General features: G+C 41.8%; 1 protein-coding gene across 1 annotated transcript; it reads left to right on the forward strand.

Annotated features, from left to right (window-relative positions):
- The first annotated feature begins 2213 nt into the window (after positions 1-2213).
- On the forward strand, positions 2214-20670 carry LOC139465118 (protocadherin gamma-A1-like). Its single transcript, XM_071246806.1, has 8 exons — positions 2214-2280; positions 7934-8142; positions 9949-10192; positions 11091-11325; positions 14314-14498; positions 16673-16912; positions 17501-17754; positions 20443-20670. Exons 1-8 carry the CDS (start codon positions 2214-2216, stop codon positions 20668-20670), a joined length of 1662 nt encoding a protein of 553 aa, XP_071102907.1.
- Positions 20671-20767: the final 97 nt, after the last annotated feature.

A 20767-nucleotide genomic window follows, 5' to 3' on the forward strand; every position in this document is an offset into this window, starting at 1 on the left:
ATATACACTGGTGTTTGTGGCGCACATCTATAACAAACCCCGGCTATTTCACTCAAAGCCTCAGTCGGAGAAAAGTATAGGGTACGTATTCGTGTTTGTGTTTTAAACATTCCATTTTTAGGTCGTTCTAAACCAGGTAACTGTATAAAATTGGTTATCGCATCCTCTCATCAGTTCCTCTTTTATGTCCATGTTTTTTTTGTCATCCAGGGAGGCGAATCGTTGATAAGTGTGTCAATAGCGCCGTAGAATTTATGTCACACTACTACTGCTCCTGGTGCTTCAAATAATACAATGTTTTTAACCATTTGCTTATATATTTTTACCTCCAAATACATAAACATTTTCCATCGAAAGGGAACTCCAGATCGGACAAAATAATACGCTGGGGTTTTCGTTGCGTCTTCAATGTTCCAAAACTCGAACCGTGTTTGTCTCTGCGGTCTGGAATTCTCATTCAAAGTGTAAACTCTATTGATTTTTTTGTGTTTTATGTTCAACACACCGTTCAATTGTTTGTTGTTTATTCGTTGTGTGTCAATAATCGAGCCTGGATCAGACAATGCAGTGGTTAATATTTTAAGCAAACATCTATACCATCGGGGTACGATGGTACGCAATCCACCGAGCCACTCACCACCCGATCCATTAAACGGCCACTTACGGGGACCAAATCTAACACGTATCTCAAAGGGGGCGCCGCAAGTCTATCATTAGGCAGCACCATGCACGCTCTCCAATATCATAGTAGCTTATGGAACTTATACACGACTGGAAATGTGTTTTGAGCATCGCTCAAACATTTAGGAGAATGTACCTAAACCAGAATGAAGCAATTTGGGCTTTGTCTATAAAAGTGTTGATCACGTCTCTGGCAATGACGGTTACTTACGGACGGGAGGCACGGGTGGCCAAGTCGTCTAAGGCGCCGCAATTCGATGCGAGGAGTTGCGTCCCTTGGACACGCCAGAAACCTATGATTGTGGGTTCGAATCCCGGTTCGCCCTGATTATGTTTCTAGGTTTGTCATCACCATACCCTTGCTCGTGGTTTTCAACAAAGTGCCAAACGTCTAAGACATGCATCACTTCGGGCTTTCATCCCACATTAAGCTGACACGCCGTGATATAACTGGAATAATGTTCACAGCCAAACTCATTCACTCACAACACAATACGTTCCCTATAAGTGTATTCCCTGTGGCTACTACGGTAAATATAACTTATGTTTTGGTGAAGAGCTTAGGCGAAACAAAAAATTACATTAATTAATGATATTTTACTCAAATGCAACTTTCATGCTCTGCCTTAAGTTGGTAACTTAGCCAAGCAGAACCAGACACGACTGGTACAACAGACACATATGTATTTACATGAAGATCATGTATGTAAGTAGTCACAATAAATACAACAGTACAACAGAGTTCCCAGGGGCCCAGAAAAAGAGATAACAAGCCTGCAGACACATCTTTTTCGCTTTAAGTGTTTCGCCTGCCTCGGCAATTATCGGCTGACCTCCTCCTCCTTGGGGCTCTTGTGTGTGAGTAGGGTAGGTATATAAACTGACGTCCAAAAGAAACTTTACCAGAGTTTGAAATCACTCTTGCTCAAAAACAACAAAACATACATGCATGAAGTAAAGCGTATTGAGAAGATCCATATCAACATAATCAACACTGAAAATGACAATCATGCCGCGACCGAGAATGACGTCAGAGCCCCCCAAAGTTGGGTGTGGTACAAAACTCGAGCTTTCATAATCATGGACAATAGACAGAGTACATAAACAATCGCTGACGTTCAATAACAAGTCATTAGTAGCGTGTGTGACCACCAAATGCCTCAATATACGCAAAAACACTTCGACGCACAGAAAAAGTCAGTCGTCTGATGAGGTCACGTGGGATTTGACGCCATTCTTCTTGGAGGGCCAAGATCAGTTCTTGCCGGTTGCCTGGAGAGTGTGGTCGTTGAACACGACGATCCATCAAGTCCCAGAGGTGTTCCATGGGGGACATGTCGGGTGAGCGTGCAGGCCACGGCAGGACGTTGACGTTGTTGGCTGCAAGGAAGTTAGTGACAATTCTGGCTGTATGGGCTCTAGCGTTGTCATGCTGATAAATGACACCACGTGGCTGCTGTTGGAGAAATGGTAGGGCAACTGGACGAAGAATGTTATCCATGTAACGCTGAGCTGTCAAGTGTCTGTCCTCGATGACCAGCGGTGTCCTCTCCTGCCCACAGTTCACTCTCCACACCATGAGACTCCCTCCACCATATGGTATGACCACCTGCACGCAACACGCCGCCGTTCGTTCACCCCTTCGGCGGTAAACACGTTGTCTTCCATCAGCCCTAAACATACAGCATCGACTTTCGTCAGTGAAGACAACCCTCTGCCAGTCCGGGCCCATCTCAATCACAGACGACGATTTTGCGCTGTCAATAGCTGTCCTCTGTATGGTCTAAAAGCCCTGATTCCATGAGCCCTGAATCTCCTGGCCACTGTCTGTCGAATAACCCTGTGACCTAAGGCATTTGTCGCCGAAGATGTCACTGTCAGGAAGCGATTTCGGAGGTGCAAGGTACGCAAGTACCGGTCATCATGGGGCGTGGTCACCATGGATCTGCCTGTTCTTGGCCTGTCAGCGGTCCGCCCTGACTGTCTGTAACGTTGCATCAAGTTGGTAACGGCAACACGGGAGCAACCGAAGGTTCGTGCAATATGGGCGTGGGTGACTCCCATCTGTACCATACCAAAGGCTCATTCACGTTGCTCGACTGTGAGTCGTGGCATTTCTTTTGTGTGTTTTTTATCACTGTGGATGTCTGACTTGCCGTTGCAATCGTTTATTGCACGTGTATTTGCAGTTGTCCGTGGTGCATGTGTTTTTCACATTTTCGCGTCTTATCTCGCAAACATGTAACCGACGATTAACATTTTCTGCATACACTGTTGTTGTATTTAGGTTATGTGTTTTAGATAGAGTTCATCGAAAAAAGATTTATATTTTTTCTGAAATTTATATTTTCAGTTGGTAAAGTTTCTTTTGGACATCAGTTTATATTGGGATTTTAGTGTTGATATTATTTCTATTTTCGCAATGACAAAATGTTTTTGTTTCCCAGAACCTGATATCATTTCTTTGGCTTCCCTCATTAGATACCTTAGATAGTTTGGCCTCCCTATTGCATCTCTTCCCTTTAGCAGATCTACGGTTCAGATAGCGGTTCAAACTCAAATTATTGTTTTAACCGAGCCCGTGCTGGGGCATAGTCTTGACATTCCAGTAAACAAGTAAGCAATGAATTTAGATTGATTGCAAGATGGGTATACCGAGTCTGAGTTGCAGCTTTTAACAGTATTACAGTTTTATCGCGGTGTATCAGCTTAATGTGGGAGGAAAGCCCGAAGTGATGCAGGTCTAAGACGTTAACCACTTCGGTGACACCCACAAGCACGGGTATGGTGCTAACAAACCTAGAAACATAATCGGGGCGAACCGGGATTCGAACCCACAATCATAGGTTTCTGGCGTGCCTAAGGGACACAACTCTGCACAGCGAATCGCGGCGCCTTAGACGACTGGGACACCCGTGCCCCCATACCGAGTCTGAGGTGTGAGATGGCAACTTCAGCTTTCCTTTGAGTATGGGTTTGGCTTCTTGTGGATTATGGGTTGAATTTTCTTTAGCCATATGCCAATCTTACTGTCGTCACGTTAGGCTTACCATTTTTGGGTTTTTGAGGCTTTTATTTTGTTGTTTGTATCTCAGCTTAGTATAGAGCTAGCTACGCCAGTGTGTCTGATGTTTTTCTTCCATTAATATCTATGTGAGACGCAGCTCCACCTATTGTCCCTGGTCCGATACTTTTGTATATTGGTATAGAATGTTATTGACTGTGTTTGGTCTAGAGTTTGAGTTTCTGCCCCTGATCGATTTAAGTGCACTTCTGAGTCTGACTGCCTTTGCTTCTTGTAGCTCCGTCATTAATTTGAGGGCTTGATAAATTGCCTCCAATTCAGCAGTGAATACTGACTGACTGACTGACAGTAATGGATATGGATCCCATTACCAGCAGCGTTGTTGATGAGGGTGTCACCCTTTGTAGTGGCGTTCTGGTGGCTGAATATCGTCACAATTGTGACGTCGGATGAGTCCACGCACTAATATGGCTTTAGTGAGATTTTTGTCCGAGCTAGGGCTTCAGCTCGGGTGTTAGTGTCTTGTCATATCTTTTTCACCAAAGGGTGTGATGTTCGCCCCCAGAACGATAATACTGCTTGCTCTCGTCTTAGTTTCACAGGAAGTTCTCCTGTTTCCAGTGGTTCTAGAGAAGTATTTGTTGCTGCACCTGTGGTTAGCATTCAGGCTTTGCATTGTTTTCTGTCGAGGCGGCTCATGTTTCATGCTGAATGTCCTCACAACCATAGTCTACTTTTTATCTGATTAGTCATTTATAGACGTCAAACCGAATCTCCCACGAGGTACGCTATAATAACGGTAACGCTATTTTTCAGGGCATTTTATTACCTTTGTCGGGCAGCGAATAAAAGAAATCGGGCTTCTGCAAATTGTAATCCCCTGAAAAAATAGCGTTACCCTAATAATATTGTTCTTTAAGTATCTTTAGTACAAGAGGTAATTAGAAGTAACTAAAACACGTTGAAAAGAGACTTTGGCATGTCAGTTATTTTGTGAGGATACCTTGAATGCAGGTGCTAAGTAGATTAGACAATGCTATATTTGGCTTCTTGGCTTACTCGCATTACCGCTTGATTAAACATTGTGTCATTAGAGATAATTATCAAGATATTTCAAGTAACTTCTTTGAGGGGCATTTAGAAGTTGGAGAACTTCGTAAGGATACGATATATGGATGAACAACTTCTTTATTTAACCACTAAGCTACCCGACCGCCCCAGATTACCATTAAAAGTTTTTTCTGGCGATCATTATAGTTTTGAGTTATGTAGAATATGTTGGTGAACAATAAAATCGTTTGTAAAAAATCTGTATAAGTACACTTCCAGATAAGTAGTTATTCGCAACCCGGCCTTATAAACCGCCGGGCAAAAGAAAGTAAACACTTGAATATTAGATTAGACCCAAATTTTACAAACGTTATCCAAACTAAACAATCGCCGAAACACTGCAAACTTTACATCCGAAACATAACCATGATACCTGTATCAAATGCACCACAAGTTTTCATTTTTAGCCATACATAAACATTCTCTATATCCCCAGAGATCGCATTACAGAAAAACGACACCGACCCCTGGATCCATTCCCGTGGTTCTCGTGATCTCAAATTACCCGACGCTGGTTTGTAACTCGCATTCTGATTGGTCCGTTCGACTGAGTCGTGTATTGGCTAATGAAAATCAAGTACGGGTAATTTGAGACAAGCATGGGTGAATACTCTCCGACATCGTAATCGGACACGTAATCGCCATGGCGTCTTATACTGTGTGTAGGCATCATTTCTAAACTACATGTCGCTACATTGAGGTGATAATCTTGAACGCGATGATTTATAGCCCCATTTCACCTCGACCAATCCCATTAGATATTTTGTCTGAGAAAAATACATTTTTCAGTAAAGATATGTTTAAGATGTTTGTTTGTTTGTTTGAATTCAGCAATATACCAGCTATATCAGAGCGGTCTGTAAATAATCTAGTGTGGACCAGACAATCATTGTCATCATGAGCATCAATCTACACAATGGGGATACGATGACATGCATCTACCAAGTCTACCGAGCCTGACCACCCGATCCCGTTAGTCGCCTTTTACGACAAACATCTTCACGGCTCACGTTTTAAGAAAATCGCCTAGGATGTCCAGACTTTTAAATGGTTGTCCCTTTACGAGAGACACTGAAATATGTATTTGTCAATAAACTGTTTATGTTTGTTTTTTTAGGATTCAAATCATCAATATCCCGGTTGTCGTGAAATATGTTCTGGTTCCCATGGCTGCTCAGCCTTGCCTTTAGGGAAGTAACATCCATCCGTAAGTGGATTTGTTTTTCGTGCTTTATTTTTCTTTTCTTTTATATTTGTGGATGTAACACTTTTTAATGTGGACAAGTTGCCATGGTGTTACATTAAAACCTCCATATCCAGACGTGGCGTGAGGGAGCGGGGGAAGTAACCTGGATCCTTTTATGATATACATGCTACTTACTAACATCTTTTACTATTTTCTTTGCATTTACCAATAGGTTTTGAAATCCATTCAGTTCTCCAATAAAAGCAAAGTAGCTGTATCTTTTGATCTACATTCAAAAACCAACCACTACAATATACTTTAAATAAAAATCTTATGAATTGTACCAAAGGTGGTGGTGACTATTTGATATTTATCTGTAATGTTAACATCACTAAAACCGGTTTCATGACTTTCATAAAAAACTAAAACAACAGAAAACAAATAAAAAACCTACTTAACAAGTAGAGATAAAGATTAATACTTAGAACTCTCTCGCTCTTTCTCTGTCTCAGCTGTGTTAATAATAGTAAGAAGAAGATGAAGTCATCTGTATCCCTCGCCTATTGTCCAGTCTTCAAGACAATGATATGTGCAATCAAACGTGACATCAGTCTGTCCACCTGCTTCTGGAGGAGGTTGAATACAAGAGCTACTGTATACCACCCCAATGTCAAAACGAATATCAATCCCAATACTACGATTTCGAACATGTAATCATAATTTATTTAATTAGACTGGTCGATGAAAAAGATATACCAAAGGAAAAAAAGAACCTGTAAATGGTGTAATTCTCCATCTCTTGCTCATGAATTCACTACTTATTCAGATGTATTTCTTTTAAAAGAGAGGCAAATATTTCTATCATCATATTATACTGAATGGCCATCAACAAGAAACACACAGGATCGAAAGAATTAATCGAGATTTATTGTAAAAATGTCCATTAGTATTAAAAATGCTTGGTAATCACATGTTGTTATTAACTGCCATCTTGTCTGCTATTTTTACATATACATAATAATTTATTGTAATATGCTCTTGTACCACCTTTTGTGGTTTTTGAGAATAAACTGATGCTGATTCTGAATAATACTCTGTACAAATATCTGCTTTAGTAAGGCTGTAACGATAGGTAAAGGTTATAATTATCTCTCACTGTGTGAAGGCTAAGAATATTTTGTATCCTTGAGCACTGCACAATTCACACATTTAGATAATTATCATGAATGGTATTGTAGAACATTGTGATACAGGCAGGTATTGTTGCAGCCCTACCCTTCACACGTATTTACCAGAGCAAAGTACACGGTACAGATAAGGTAAAAAGATTGCGAGAATGCTGACCCCTCAAATCCTATTAAAACGTATCAAAAGAAGTTAGTTAAGGTCGCCCGATTCTTTCATATGACTATAGTTAAATTGTCATGCCATGACAGATTAACTATAGTAATGTGAAAGAAACTCCGTATTTGTATTTTTTCTGGCTGTGCCGCGTATGTTTAGGCCATAGGTCACGTGACAACACATGTTGTCTTGGAGAGAGTAGCACCGAACTTGACCCTACAAGGTTAACCGATTCCCATGCATAATGTTCTGTTTTATGTGTTTCCTGTTTAAGGCTGCAACGAGCAGTATTCCAGCTGTATGACGGCGTTCTACACATTATCACCAGACAAGCCCAGCCCGTTACACAATGAACAACGTTTCACGCCGTTGAAGTACGACACCGATGCTCATGATATTAATCAATGGATTGTCGTGTCCAGACTCGATTATTTACAGACCGCCGTCATATAGCTGGAATATTGCTGAGTGCGGCGTTAAACATCACACCAACCAACCAACCAACCAACATAGCGTATGTGATGTATTTGTAATATTGATGACTGGCGTTAAGCGATATTCCTCACGCACGATTGTCTGTCTTCCAGGTAGCTTCATTGAGGTAACGACATCGAAATCGGGGTCTTTCTCGCTTGCAAATGAGAAGGGTGTCACGGTGGCGGACAGAAATTCGATTCTATTTACTGTCAAGGCATGCTCCGATGCGGTCATAGTCCTCTCTGACATCGCCAGCATCAGTGACAATCAGGGAAACTACTTCCTCCTCATGATAGGCAAATCCGGAAATTCGTCACAGGTATTGTTTTTACTAAATCGAGGGGCACAGGAAAGTATACCGAGTTGTTTTTTTATATAATTGGAAGAACTATTTTCTATTTAACCGTCACCCAATCCTGCACCAGTTTGTGAAAAGAGATATTTTGCTGGATAATTTTGTTTTAAAATAAATAGATTCAATTAGGACTGGGGAAGGACATGAATTTGCAACCACATGACCCCTAATATGAATTGTTCCGAAAACCCCTCAACATATTTAATGATTTTCAAAGGTAAAATGTCTAAGATATCCATCTCAGCATTTGGGTATTTTGCGAGGTTTATAATTCTTAAACATTTCAGTCAAATTATATCTAAACAAATAAAATCCACGCAGAAGTATTCTTTGGGTGCTGAGTGAGTGAGTGAGTGAGTGAGTTGAGTGAGTTGAGTGAGGTTTTACGCCGCTTTTAGGAATATTCCAGCAATATCACGGCGGGGGACATCAGAAATGGGCTTCACACATTGTACCCATGTCGGGAATCGAGCCCGGGTCTTCAGCGTGACGAGAGAACTCTTTAACCACTAGGCTACCCGACCGTCCCTGCTAACTTAAGATATTTACAATTGCAAATCAAACAAACTGTGCACTCTGCAGTAGCCGATTTATTGTCATCTGTTCTCTCTTAACCTCTTTGATATAATGCAGATTGCATATACTAGTAAGTACGGGTATCTGTGCCTTAAATTATTTCTGTCTTAGACAATAGGTTTTGTTTAAGCTGAACTGTATCTGGAAGGGTATAAATTGCCTGTGTTGAACTGGATCTGGAACAAAACTTCAACATTTAGATCTTTCTGCCTGAAATGTTGCACAACAACTGCAGACCTTATAAAAAGATCCAAAAGAGTGAGTGAATACGGTTTTACGCAGCTTTTGACAATGTTACAGAAATATCAAACACCAAAATTTGGCTTCACAAACTGTTCCCATGAGGAGATTCGAACCTGGGTCTTCTGCGTGACGAGCGAACGCTTTAACTACACTAGGCTTCCATACCGCCCCTGATCTATAAGAGGTTTACACTCAACTGATGATTGAAATTGTCAATAATTATTTTGCGAGGCAACGTTTAAGCCTGAACCTTAAATGAACAAAAGGAACATAATTATTAAAAAAAATATACAATCCATGGCTTCTAATTGAAAATAACTAACACAAGGCCCCTGCTGTTAGTAGTGAGGTGAGGTGAGGTGAGGTGAGGTGAGGTGAGGTGAGGTGAAATGGGGTTTAACGTCGCGTCCAAGATTATTGCACTTATATAGCGACGTGCATGCACGTATGTGTGTGTGTGTGTGTGTGTGTGTGTGGCTGCTTGTACTAGTCCGGACTGATACCGATGTATAGCTCACCGAGATACCATGCCGCAGTTTAACATGACTACCCAACTCAGACACAGTATACTGACTCCGAGCCGACCAGTCCTTGTTTTAGCCCCTCATTGTCGAGCGTCTTTTGGTATGACGTGGTCGGGGATCGAACCCCGGACCTTCCGCTCTCCGGGCGGACGCTCTACCGTTAGACCACGGAGGCGGTCGTCACCAACATGAACATGCTGACGTTGGCAATGTAGATTATAGAAGGTGCAAAACCTACAACCACGTTTCATCTAATTATCTGCATACATCGGGGAGCAATGGCAACAGTAGGTGTTCCCATGTGGTTGTCATGGAAACCAAACTTGACTTCGAACAATATTAGGAAAGGCTGTCGTCAGCATATTTAGCTATTTTATCAATCTTGATTAGAACTCCGTCGTCTTACTTGTTTATCCTATGTTCTTAGGTAATGGACAGCTGTTTCACGTGTCCTAGGACAAAAGTTGTTCCTGGGAAGTTCGTGGACTGTAATGTGGCCAAACCCTTCTGGCTTCACTGGGATGGAACAGGTCTGTTCGAATTTGGCAAGGGTAGGGTCATTGGCAGAGAGACGTCTCTGACCATGAACGGTCGTAAAGGAACCTACATGACCAACTTCTTGCAGATTACGTCAACCGGAAGCACGCCTGCCGTATTTTCATTTGAAAAAGGTCAGTATGACATTTTCAACACGGTCAATCGCACTAAGAAGCGACACACTTGCACGGTCGAAACTGATCAAACTGGCATCACTCAACAATGTATTCAGATTGATCATTGTTTCGATTATCAACTCTCAACGTTATGGTGATAACGTTCCAATGCTAAACATGATAATATCTATGTGAAATTGGGGAATAGGACATTCAGGCAAGAAGTAGGCATGTTCCCCTTCTGTGTTGATCTGTTTCTTGAAGCAAATGAATAAAAACAATTCTGTTGGGATTGGCAAAATCAAAATAGGGAAATTTGGCCAAGCGGTATTGAATTTAATATTCAGGTTCGCCGATGCTCTGATATAGTACAGCTAATTCCCCGCTATGGATTTATCCGCCTGAATTATGGATGATAGAGACCAATAAAACTAACTTCTTGTTTGCTTCATATTTAGATCTGATTTAGATTTAGATTGAGCGTGAGTAATACTATGCACAAGACTGCATGAAATGCAGGATGACTTCAACTTTAACACAGTCAACATTCTCTTTATGTCGAACAATATTATTGCAGCGTCAGTCTTTGGTGTGTACGTTTCTCAACGTGTAAGGTACAATCATGCACGCGACTCTTACTCAAAAGGTTCTCAGCATGCAAAGCTTACAAACACTTCAAAATTCCCATTAGTGACAAAAATGATGTCCGATACAATATTTGGACTTGTACCACATGCTCCTGTTTTTATGCGGTTGTACACTTGATTTACCTTTGTGTGTTGGTATCTTGGTATCATTATTTTTTTATTACAAGTAGTCTGAAACGTACAACGGACTTTACCAGATTTGTCATATAAATTTCAATATGAATTGGAGACTGGATCTATATAACTAACAATACCTATCCATTATTCAGATCGTCCTCTGACGTTCACCTCGCCGAAGCAAGACGGGAGCAGCATTGTGTCTGTCAACGAAACGACTCCCGTAAACTCGACATTGCTAGTGATCAGTGAGTCACCATCATCCCCGAATATAACGATGTCAGTAGCAGGAGAAGGTCACGAGGTCTTCTACGTTGAAGGAAGAGAACTTCGTGTGAAGAAACCACTGGACTATGAAACCATCACCTATTATGCACTTGTCGTAACGTAAGTAAAAATGATGAGGCACGTCATTTCATTATCAATGATAAGGTATGATAAGGACACGCGGAATCTGAAAAAAATAAAAACATCGTGAAAACGTTATGATTTTTGCTTGGTTGGTTTGTTGTTTAACGCCGCACTCAGCAATATTCCAACTATATGACGGCGGTCTGTAAATAATCGAGTCTGGACCAGACAATCCAGTGATTATTATCATGAGCATCGATCTACGCAATTGGGATCGATGACATGCATCAACCAAGTCAGCGAGCCTGACCACCCGATCCCGTTAGTCGCCTCTTACGACAAGCATAGTCGCCTTTTACGGCAAGCATGGGTTGCTGAAGACCTATTTTACCCCGGAATCTTCACAAAACGTTATGAAAGTTATCCAACTTTACTACGCAGGGTCCTAGTTTGATTAGCTCTTTTACACAACGACCTGCACAGAATGTTTTCTTTTGAAGTTTTTGATTTCCAGGTTGATCCTGGTTTCTCGTCTTCTTGGTTTCATGAAGGGCCTATCACCAACCTTCTAGTTTCAAGTTTGGGATTTCCCTCCATATCAAACTAACATACTATGGTAGAACTGAAATAGTCTTCAAAGTGGCGTTAACCCCAACCTGCTCTTAACTAAATGGGAGGTCCGGTAGCCTAGTGGTTTAAGCGTTCGATCGTCACGCTGAAGACCCGGGTTCGATTTCCGACATTTGTACAATGTGTGAAGCCCATTTCTGATGTCCCCCGCCGTGATATTGCTGGAATATTGCTAAAAGCGGCGTAAAACCATACTCACTCAATCTTAACTAAATACGAGTGTCAATAATATACATCATATATATTCTAGGTATTTAGGTGTTTTAAAAAATAATCTAATTTAACGTTGAAAGAAGAAGGGGTATAATGTGCATTCCATTGTGCTAGACGCGCCAAATTCACATTTTACTGTAGCGATATATAGGGAACTCTCTGGGTTATTCTCATATCCCCTACACGCCAAATTACCTGCGCTTCAATATGCCTACGTGTTCTATTTAGGTGATTGGGCACACTCCTATGTCCAAAATAGACTCTCCCTACATGTCATTAAAGACATTTATTAAGAAATTTGATTACTAAAACAGCATTTGATGCTTATCCGCAGAAAAGGATGCTTTTTATGTAATCCTTTTAAATCTCAATTACAGTTCTCTAAAAGGGGTATAAAATAAGGGCCCATATAATTTCACCATGGCGATATGATACCCATTCAACTCCCTCATTGTTACTGCATTGATGCCACAGTTTGACTAATGTTGCGTCTCAACTCTTGTTTCTATGGAAGCGTATTATAGCCAAAGTCCAAACAAATATCATCTTCGTAGATTATTCTAGCATCTACGTCGATGAAACTACTCACATCTACGCAGAAGATACTTTCATCTACATGTACGTATATGATATTACACTGTACGTAGAAGAACGTATTATCTGCTGTTGAATGATCTACTTTTGTAAGAATATTTCCTCGAGTTATCGACAATGGTTGCGGGTCAGTTATATATAACCTCTGGCGTAATTAAAAATGGCAGATTTGTTTGACTTTCTACCTTGACATGTCTTTATTGAGGCACAATCTGAACATTAAATAAAGTAAATTTGTATTTCAATGTGTCACAATTACTCAAAGATGACACATGTCGCACTCTCTTACAATCGTAATAAACAGAGTAGAGCAAAAAAAGTTCTCAAAACTACAAACAAACAAACAAACAAACAACTATAGGTCATTATTCAAAATTTTAGCTATTATGTATCAACCATATATGGTTTAAGTCGGAGAAACCACAAAACATGTGGATTCTGATGATTTCTCCATTACGGAAATAAGAAGTAGAATCATTTGATTGTTGATTGGAATTCCAGTTTCACACTGACCATGACTTGTGGTTTTTTTGTGCCTAATCTTGTTCGTTTCCCAACACCTGTCCCCTGGCTTCCCTCGTTTCCCAATACCTGTCCCCTGGCTTCCCTCGTTTTCCCAATACCTGGCCTCTGGCTTCCCTCGTTTCCCTATACCTGTCCCCTGGCTTCCCTCGTTTCCCAATACCTGTCCCCTGGCTTCCCTCGTTTCCCAATACCTGTCCCCTGGCTTCCCTCGTTTCCCAATACCTGTCCCCTAGCTTCCCTCGTTTCCCTATACCTCTGGCTTCTCTCGTTTCCCAATACCTGTCCTCTGGCTTCCCTCGTTTCCCAATACTTGTCCCCTGGCTTCCCTCGTTTCCCAATACCTGTCCCCTGGCTTCCCTCGTTTCCCAATACCTGTCCCCTGGCTTCCCTCGTTTCCCTATACCTGTCCCCTGGCTTCCCTCATTTCCCACCTGGCCTCTGGCTTCCCTCGTTTCCCAATACCTGTCCCCTGGCTTCCCTCGTTTCCCTATACCTGTCCCCTGGCTTCCCTCATTTCCCACCTGGCCTCTGGCTTCCCTCGTTTCGCAATACCTTGTCCCCTGGCTTCCCTCGTTTCCCTATACCTGTCCCCTGGCTTCCCTCATTTCCCACCTGGCCTCTGGCTTCCCTCTATTTGCACGCCAGGATATAACTGAAATACTGTTCAAAATTGCCCTTCCTTTTAGTGTGTCATCATGCAAGTATGAATGATCATTCATAGCTGCACGTTTGTAAGATGTTTTGTTTCCTACCTAGGCATGTTTACATGTAGTGTAAATTAACATATTTAACTTCAATCACTATGCTGTGAGTTGGCTGTGATGTATTATCGTTGGCTCGAATCCCGGTCCGCCCTGATTATTTTTAGGTCTATCAGCACCATATCCGTGGTCGGGATGTCACCAAAGTGGTAAACGTCTGAGACTTGCATCACTTCAGGTTTATCTCCAACATCAAGCTGCACGTCGTGAACCAGGCTATAACTGAACTACAATTAGATAGACAGGTGTCTAAAGTGGTTTAAAACCCAATGCACTCACTCACTCACTCATACACTCACAGATCGGACGTGGGGAAATCCGTGGCAGTTCTCATCTCCGTGCTTGATGTGAATGACGAGACACCATCCCTGTCAATCAACCGCCATGTTGACATCCCAGAAGAGGTGTCGGTGGGCACGGTGTTTGGCGGGATATACAACGTCAGCGACCTAGACGAAGGAGATAATCTCACACTCTCGTTGTCCGGTGATGTATTGCTTCATGTGTAGAATCAGGCTATGTAACCATTTAAGTAGATGCAACTCCTGTTCTCACTCAAGGTTGGGGGCGGACGGGTAGCGTTCGCTCGTCATGTCGAAGACCCGGGTTCGATTCCCCACATAGGTACAATGTGTGCAGTCATTTTCTGGTTCCCCAACCGTGATATTTCTGGAATATTGCTATAAGTGGCGTAAAACTATACTCACCCTATCAAGGTTAATTGTGTACATGCCGTACCGTGTTATACTGTGTGACAAGGGTAATTCTGTCCGAATGATTGTTACCGTTCTATATTTCGAATGCATTTGGCTCAAAACAGTCAAAAATAACCTCGAGCAGCATTGGCAGGAACCCATATTGGAACTAGATTCGTTCACGTGACTGTCACATGACAGACACATCCTTGCGGAAGTCGTGAAGATAACATGACAGTTCAACTTATTTGCTTCTGTCGTCCAAGCAAAGTGTTCACCTAAGTTCTGTCAAACAGAAAGACTGTCATATTGTACTTTATGGCGGGAAATGTGTGTAAAATCGAGATTATGAGATTTCTTATGAATGGAAAGGGTTTTGTCACTTTTGTTAACAGAGAAATCATGCACTACCCTATTTCCATCGCTGTCCGATGTAAAGTCAAACACCGTTGTGTCGTACCTTAAGTTGTCTCGAAGTAAAATTTTGGTTCCTGCATATTCATTCTTTCTTTTGTTCGTCATTTTTGGTTTTGCCGAACCTCGGATAACTCGAAGTGTGTAGGTTGTGGAATAAACCGATGGACATGAATCTATGAAAGTATTTTGACTGGAACACAATTAAAAAATTGTGTAATTCAACAGGTGTGGACGTTTATGATAGTGTACCAACCCTCCTTTGACGTCCGGACCGCCTCCGTGGTCTAGTAGTAGAGCGTCCGCCCTGAGAGCGGAAGGTCCGGGGTTCGATCCCCGGCCGAGTCAAACCAAAAGACGTTAAAAGATGGTACTTGTTGTTACCCTGTCTGGCGCTCAGCATTAAGGGGCTAAAACAAGGACTGGTCGGCTCGGAGTCAGTATACAGCGTCTGAATGGGGTATTCATGTTAAACTGCAGCATGGTATCTCGGTGAGCTAGCACTATAAATCGGCATCAGTCCGGACTAGTACAAGCGGCCACACACACAAACACACACGTGCATGCACGTCGCTATATAAGTGCAATAATCTTGGACGCGACGTTAAACCCAATTTCACCTCACCTCACCTTTGACGTCCGACGCTGATATAACTGAAATTCTGTTAATGGCGGCGTTAACACCTACTCACTCAATAATCTATACCCCTTTCTATCGACTGCTTCCTTATCCATACATATATATATATATATATATACATATATATATACATATATATATACATATATATATATATATATATATATATATATATATATATATATATATATATATATATATATATATATATATATATATATCATAGTGTAGCTTAGTAGTTCGCCCGTACTCCCGAACGCTCGTTTTACTCGCCAAAAAGGCAGTTTGAAGCAATATTGTAATTGGCGTGTTACTGCAAACAATGGCGAAGACACATTTACTCTTTCCTTATACAAAGGTATATATAACATCACATATAACCTCGAGGTAACAAATTAATGGACTTGTGTCACATTGTTATCGACTCGTGACGATCTGGGATAGAATAGATCTTAAAAGGCGACTATGCTTGCCGTAAGAGGCGACTAACGGGATCGGGTGGTCAGGCTCGCTGGCTTGATTGAGGCAAGTCATCGTATCCCAGCTGCGTGGATCGATGCTCATGACATCAATCACTGGATTGTCTGGTCCAGAGTCGATTATTTACAGACCGCCGACATACAGCTGAAATATTGCTGCGTGAGGCGTTAAATAACAAAGAAACAAACAAAACAAACCACATTGTTATCAGGAGTATCTGAATGTGTGAATTGTATTTGTGATATCACGTCCTTTCCGTACTATCATTGATGACGACAGTTCAAGTCTATACGTTTCCAATCCCAAGCTCTCGCGACAAATCTTATAAAAAGCTTGTAAGAATTATTCTTTGGATTAGTATCATGGATGAAACATCTTTTTCAAAGAACAAACTTTTTAATTGGTATAACCTTGCCCTTTCTATTATTTAGGAAATGCATCGACCCTATTTGAAGCTACTGGTAATGGCCATCTCAAGGTCATAAAACGACTTGACCGAGATGGACCAGAAGGCACGACTTATATAAAAAATGTGACCTTGACAGTAACTGACGTTATCGGACACACCGTCAGTGCCATGTTTGACCTCAACGTCCTGGATATAAACGACAATTCTCCTGTCTGCAAACTGGACTATCATAACCAGAGTATTGAAGAAAACAACCAAGACGGTCAGTTACCATGACAACGATGTTCAATAAAACATATACCGGTTAACGTTCAGTGATCACAGATGTACTTGTGTGCGTGAACTGAAATAAGGCTGTTGTTGACCATTTATCATCAAAAACTGGTTTCCAGAGAAGATATCGTTTTGTGAGATCAAACGTTATCTCCTCGGAGATATCACTGAAATGAAATTTCGGCACACTGCTTTGCAGACCTTGGTGACATCACTGGATCATGACGTCATATTCAAATGACACACACGTGCATGTAGGTCGCATCATCTGTGCATTGATCTTGGATGCGTTGTTAAAACCCATTTCACCTCACCCCACCTGATTCGTAACTGGCCAGTGAAATAATATTATTCCGAGTGACATTATGATATGCAGTGCATATGAAATAAAAATAACGTCATACTTATGTAAGGGAAAATACGTCAGAGCAAACGTCTTTTCTGACGCTTTCTGTAGTTTCAGCATGATAATATTTGAATGAAAAACATGTTTTGGCTAATTATCGTTCTTATGCCACTGACAAAACATATGTACTTTGTCAGATAAAGACCAGTTTAATGTCCTATAAATATTCAGATATCATCCTGATGAATCTGACAACGATCTGCGATGATATGGATGATGGAGAAAACGGGAACTTGACATACACAGTTCTTGGTGAGGAGTGGGTTATGTCATCGTTCACTGTCCGGGAGGGGGCGCTAGTCGCACGTGCTCACGGCCTGGACAGGGAGAACACGAGTCAGTGTGACGTCACAACTTTTTTCGTCCTGGTTAAAGACAATGCCAAGAGAGTTAGAAGGAAAACATACATCCATGTCAACCTCAAGGTCAGTGTCTCAGTTGTTGTCACTGTGAGTTTGTTGTTGTGTTGTTTGTTGTTGAACGCCGCTCGCCGTTTAACTGTAAACCAGGTTAGCGAGCCTGACACGCGAGCCTGACTTACGACAAGCAAATCAAACCTGGGTCTTCACGGCTTTTGTCACTGTGAGCACAGCACGGGGACGGTGGTCGTCACAGTCCCTGAACCACATCAGTGTCACGTACGTCAAGCCCCTTCCGTAATGCAAAAGCCTGAATTGAAACCATCTCACTGGGGCTCCTTTATAATTTAAATGGAGTTCTTTGTTTCTATCAAAATTATATATTTTCAGAGACTAAGCGTTCATTTAAGAACCTGTTACAGATAGGTTATACAGTATAGTGGTCCTTGATATAAAGGGGCTGTCGCGTAGCCTAGTGGTTAAAGCGTTAGCTCGTCACGCCGAAGACCCGGGTTCTATTCCCGACATGGGTACAATGTGTGAAGCCCATTTCTGGTGTCCCCCGCCGTGATATTGCTGGAATATTGCTAAAAGCGGCGTAAAACCTCACTCACTCACTCACTTGATATAAAGCGACAAAACCCTTTCCATATCCAATAGAAATGTCTGCTGAAAACAGAGTCGATTATACGATTCCAACTATATCATGAGCACGTGTTTAGGAATCACTATCAAATAGCAATGATACCAGGTGTTCGCGAAAAGACGAGCGTACCCTGCCCCATCGGTGGCACCCGTCACAAACACATGCAAAGGCAAATCAATTGTCCACCTGCAAAAGATACGGGAACATATGGTACAAGTCAAAATCATGCATCGGACATCATTTTTGTCACTGATGCGTCAAATTTGGAAATGTCCTCCACGTGTCTACCATAAAACTTTTGGAAATCTTTACTGAGGCCTTGAATGTTGTAACCTTGATCAAACAACTTCTGAGCGAGAGTCTTATGACGAGAGTCTTTGAAATCTTGGTAATCTTTAGACATGCCCTAAAACTGAAAGATTGTTTCGTCAGCGACAGATGTGAAGGATATCACTTCTGTCAAAGAATAGACAATGAACAATTAGTTGAAAACATGAACGTCTTTAAAAGAAGGTAAATTTGTCCCAGACGTGGGAGACCCATGACAAGATCAGCACCTGCGCGAACATTGCGTAACAGGTTTCTGACGATGGCGACAAACATCATCGTCACTAACAACATTAGGTCAACAGGAATACAGTGGTTAGCCGACTGCGTGATGACGGTATCCCAGCATATCGTCTCTGATCCGGCAACATCATATGAATAGCCTGTGCTGGGCGAAGACTATGCGACGTTGGCAGCTCGTAACTAGAGAAGAGGTTCAACCTGTTAAAGCCTAGGGTATATTGACATCGAGGCGAACGACACATACCGGCATGCAAAGAAGACGCCACCGCACACGAATCTGCGAGATCACCCTGAATTAAACAGATTTATTAAAATTCACAGTAAGCTTGTACCTCATAGACTGTGGAATATCTGTATTCTGTACAATATACCAACTAGACCAATGTATGCACCAATAACACCTGGACAGTGTTTAATGTGTGATGAGGAGTGCGATGACATAATAAAGCACCAACTGCTATGTTGTACAGCTTTAGCTGATGCAAGGAACACCCTCTATGAACATCTATTTGACTCTTTAAACCTCGAACAATACATGTGTATTGAGGACTGTGCAGATGACGAAGTCAAACTTGTGACATTGCTAGGTGGTATAACCCCTATTGTAGAGGATATGAGCCTTTACAGCTGGGCTGAATTCATATCTTCTGTATTACGTGATATAAGCTCCTGAACCTGCGATCAATGCTCTATCTATGGACAGTATATCTCATACCAGGACCACGACATGTAAATATTCAGTATTGCCAATTTCTCTTCATAATGTTCGTATAAATATGCTGTGTCTTCACATGATTCCAAATGTATAGCACTCTCCGAAATTAATGGAGGAAATAAAGATCATTCATCGAGGCGAACGACACTTACCGGCATGCAAAGAAGACGCCACCGTACCTGGTAAATCTGAGGGGTGTACAGGGGTGATACAGGGGTGATACAGGGGTGGTACTGGGGTGGTACAGGGGCGAGGTATTGCAACCAGTGGTCGTCCCTTTACAACAATAGAGAAAGGGGGTCATTTCCAACAGAACAACGCCAGACCAAATACCGACAGAATCACCATGAACGTCTTTAGCCACCACAGCTTTGACGTATCGCAATGTCCAGCACACTCTCCATTGCCATTCAACATCTTATTTGCGGAGAAAATTCAGACGTCGCCTACAGATTCCAGCAGCTGGAATAGGAGACAGGTTCTCAATGTCTTCCGGTGGCTTACGTTTTCCACGAAGAGAAGGGTACAAGCTTTACCACTGCCAATGAAACTGATTCGATATACTGAGTGAGCTGCCACCGGCGGTTGTGATAAACTGTTGACTTTCAATGTAAATCTGTTTTCATACCCTCTGTGTGTTTGACCGCAGCTCACCTGTGTAATACTGAAGGTACATAGTTTGTTTCTGGCATGAACTGCGCTGAAAGACTTAATTTATATATCTGATATGAGCTGAAATCGTTTTGTTGGTTTTGATTAATATTGACAGTCAGTGTGTGTCTTTTCTTCTGTATTTCAGTTTAGACATATATCATGGTTTCAGGTCATCCCTGTTAATGAGTTCCCTCCTCGCTGGAACTCGGCACGTGCAGGTGGACCTGATAAGCTGGATACCATCCATGTGTACTCTGCCGCACCCACAGGGAGCGTCATTGCTAATCTGGCTGCTACAGATGAAGATGTGGGAGATGATCCTCTCGTGTATAGCATCGCAGCAATACAAACTGGTAATGAGTCTTTTAAGATGTTTGGCATATCAACATTTAAATAGAGGTAGAGGTAATAATACATCCAGGAACTATATCTTAACATTAAAAGTCTAATGTTATGACTACGACTTCCTTTGATGTTTGAGTTAAAAAATAACG

Source organism: Haliotis cracherodii, unplaced genomic scaffold (genome assembly GCF_022045235.1).
Source record: "Haliotis cracherodii isolate W230 unplaced genomic scaffold, xgHalCrac1.p SCAF_17, whole genome shotgun sequence".
In the NCBI taxonomy this organism is placed as follows: Eukaryota; Metazoa; Mollusca; class Gastropoda; order Lepetellida; family Haliotidae; genus Haliotis; species Haliotis cracherodii.

What these genes read in the sequence shown, in the direction of transcription:
- LOC139465118 (XM_071246806.1), top strand. Translation starts at nt 2,214, where the DNA reads ATGACCAGCGGTGTCCTCTCCTGCCCACAGTTCACTCTCCACACCATG. An exon ending in GAGACTCCCTCCACCATATG is followed by an intron (nt 2,281 to 7,933) that starts GTATGACCACCT and finishes TCTGTCTTCCAG; the next exon opens with GTAGCTTCATTGAGGTAACG. An exon ending in AATCCGGAAATTCGTCACAG is followed by an intron (nt 8,143 to 9,948) that starts GTATTGTTTTTA and finishes CTATGTTCTTAG; the next exon opens with GTAATGGACAGCTGTTTCAC.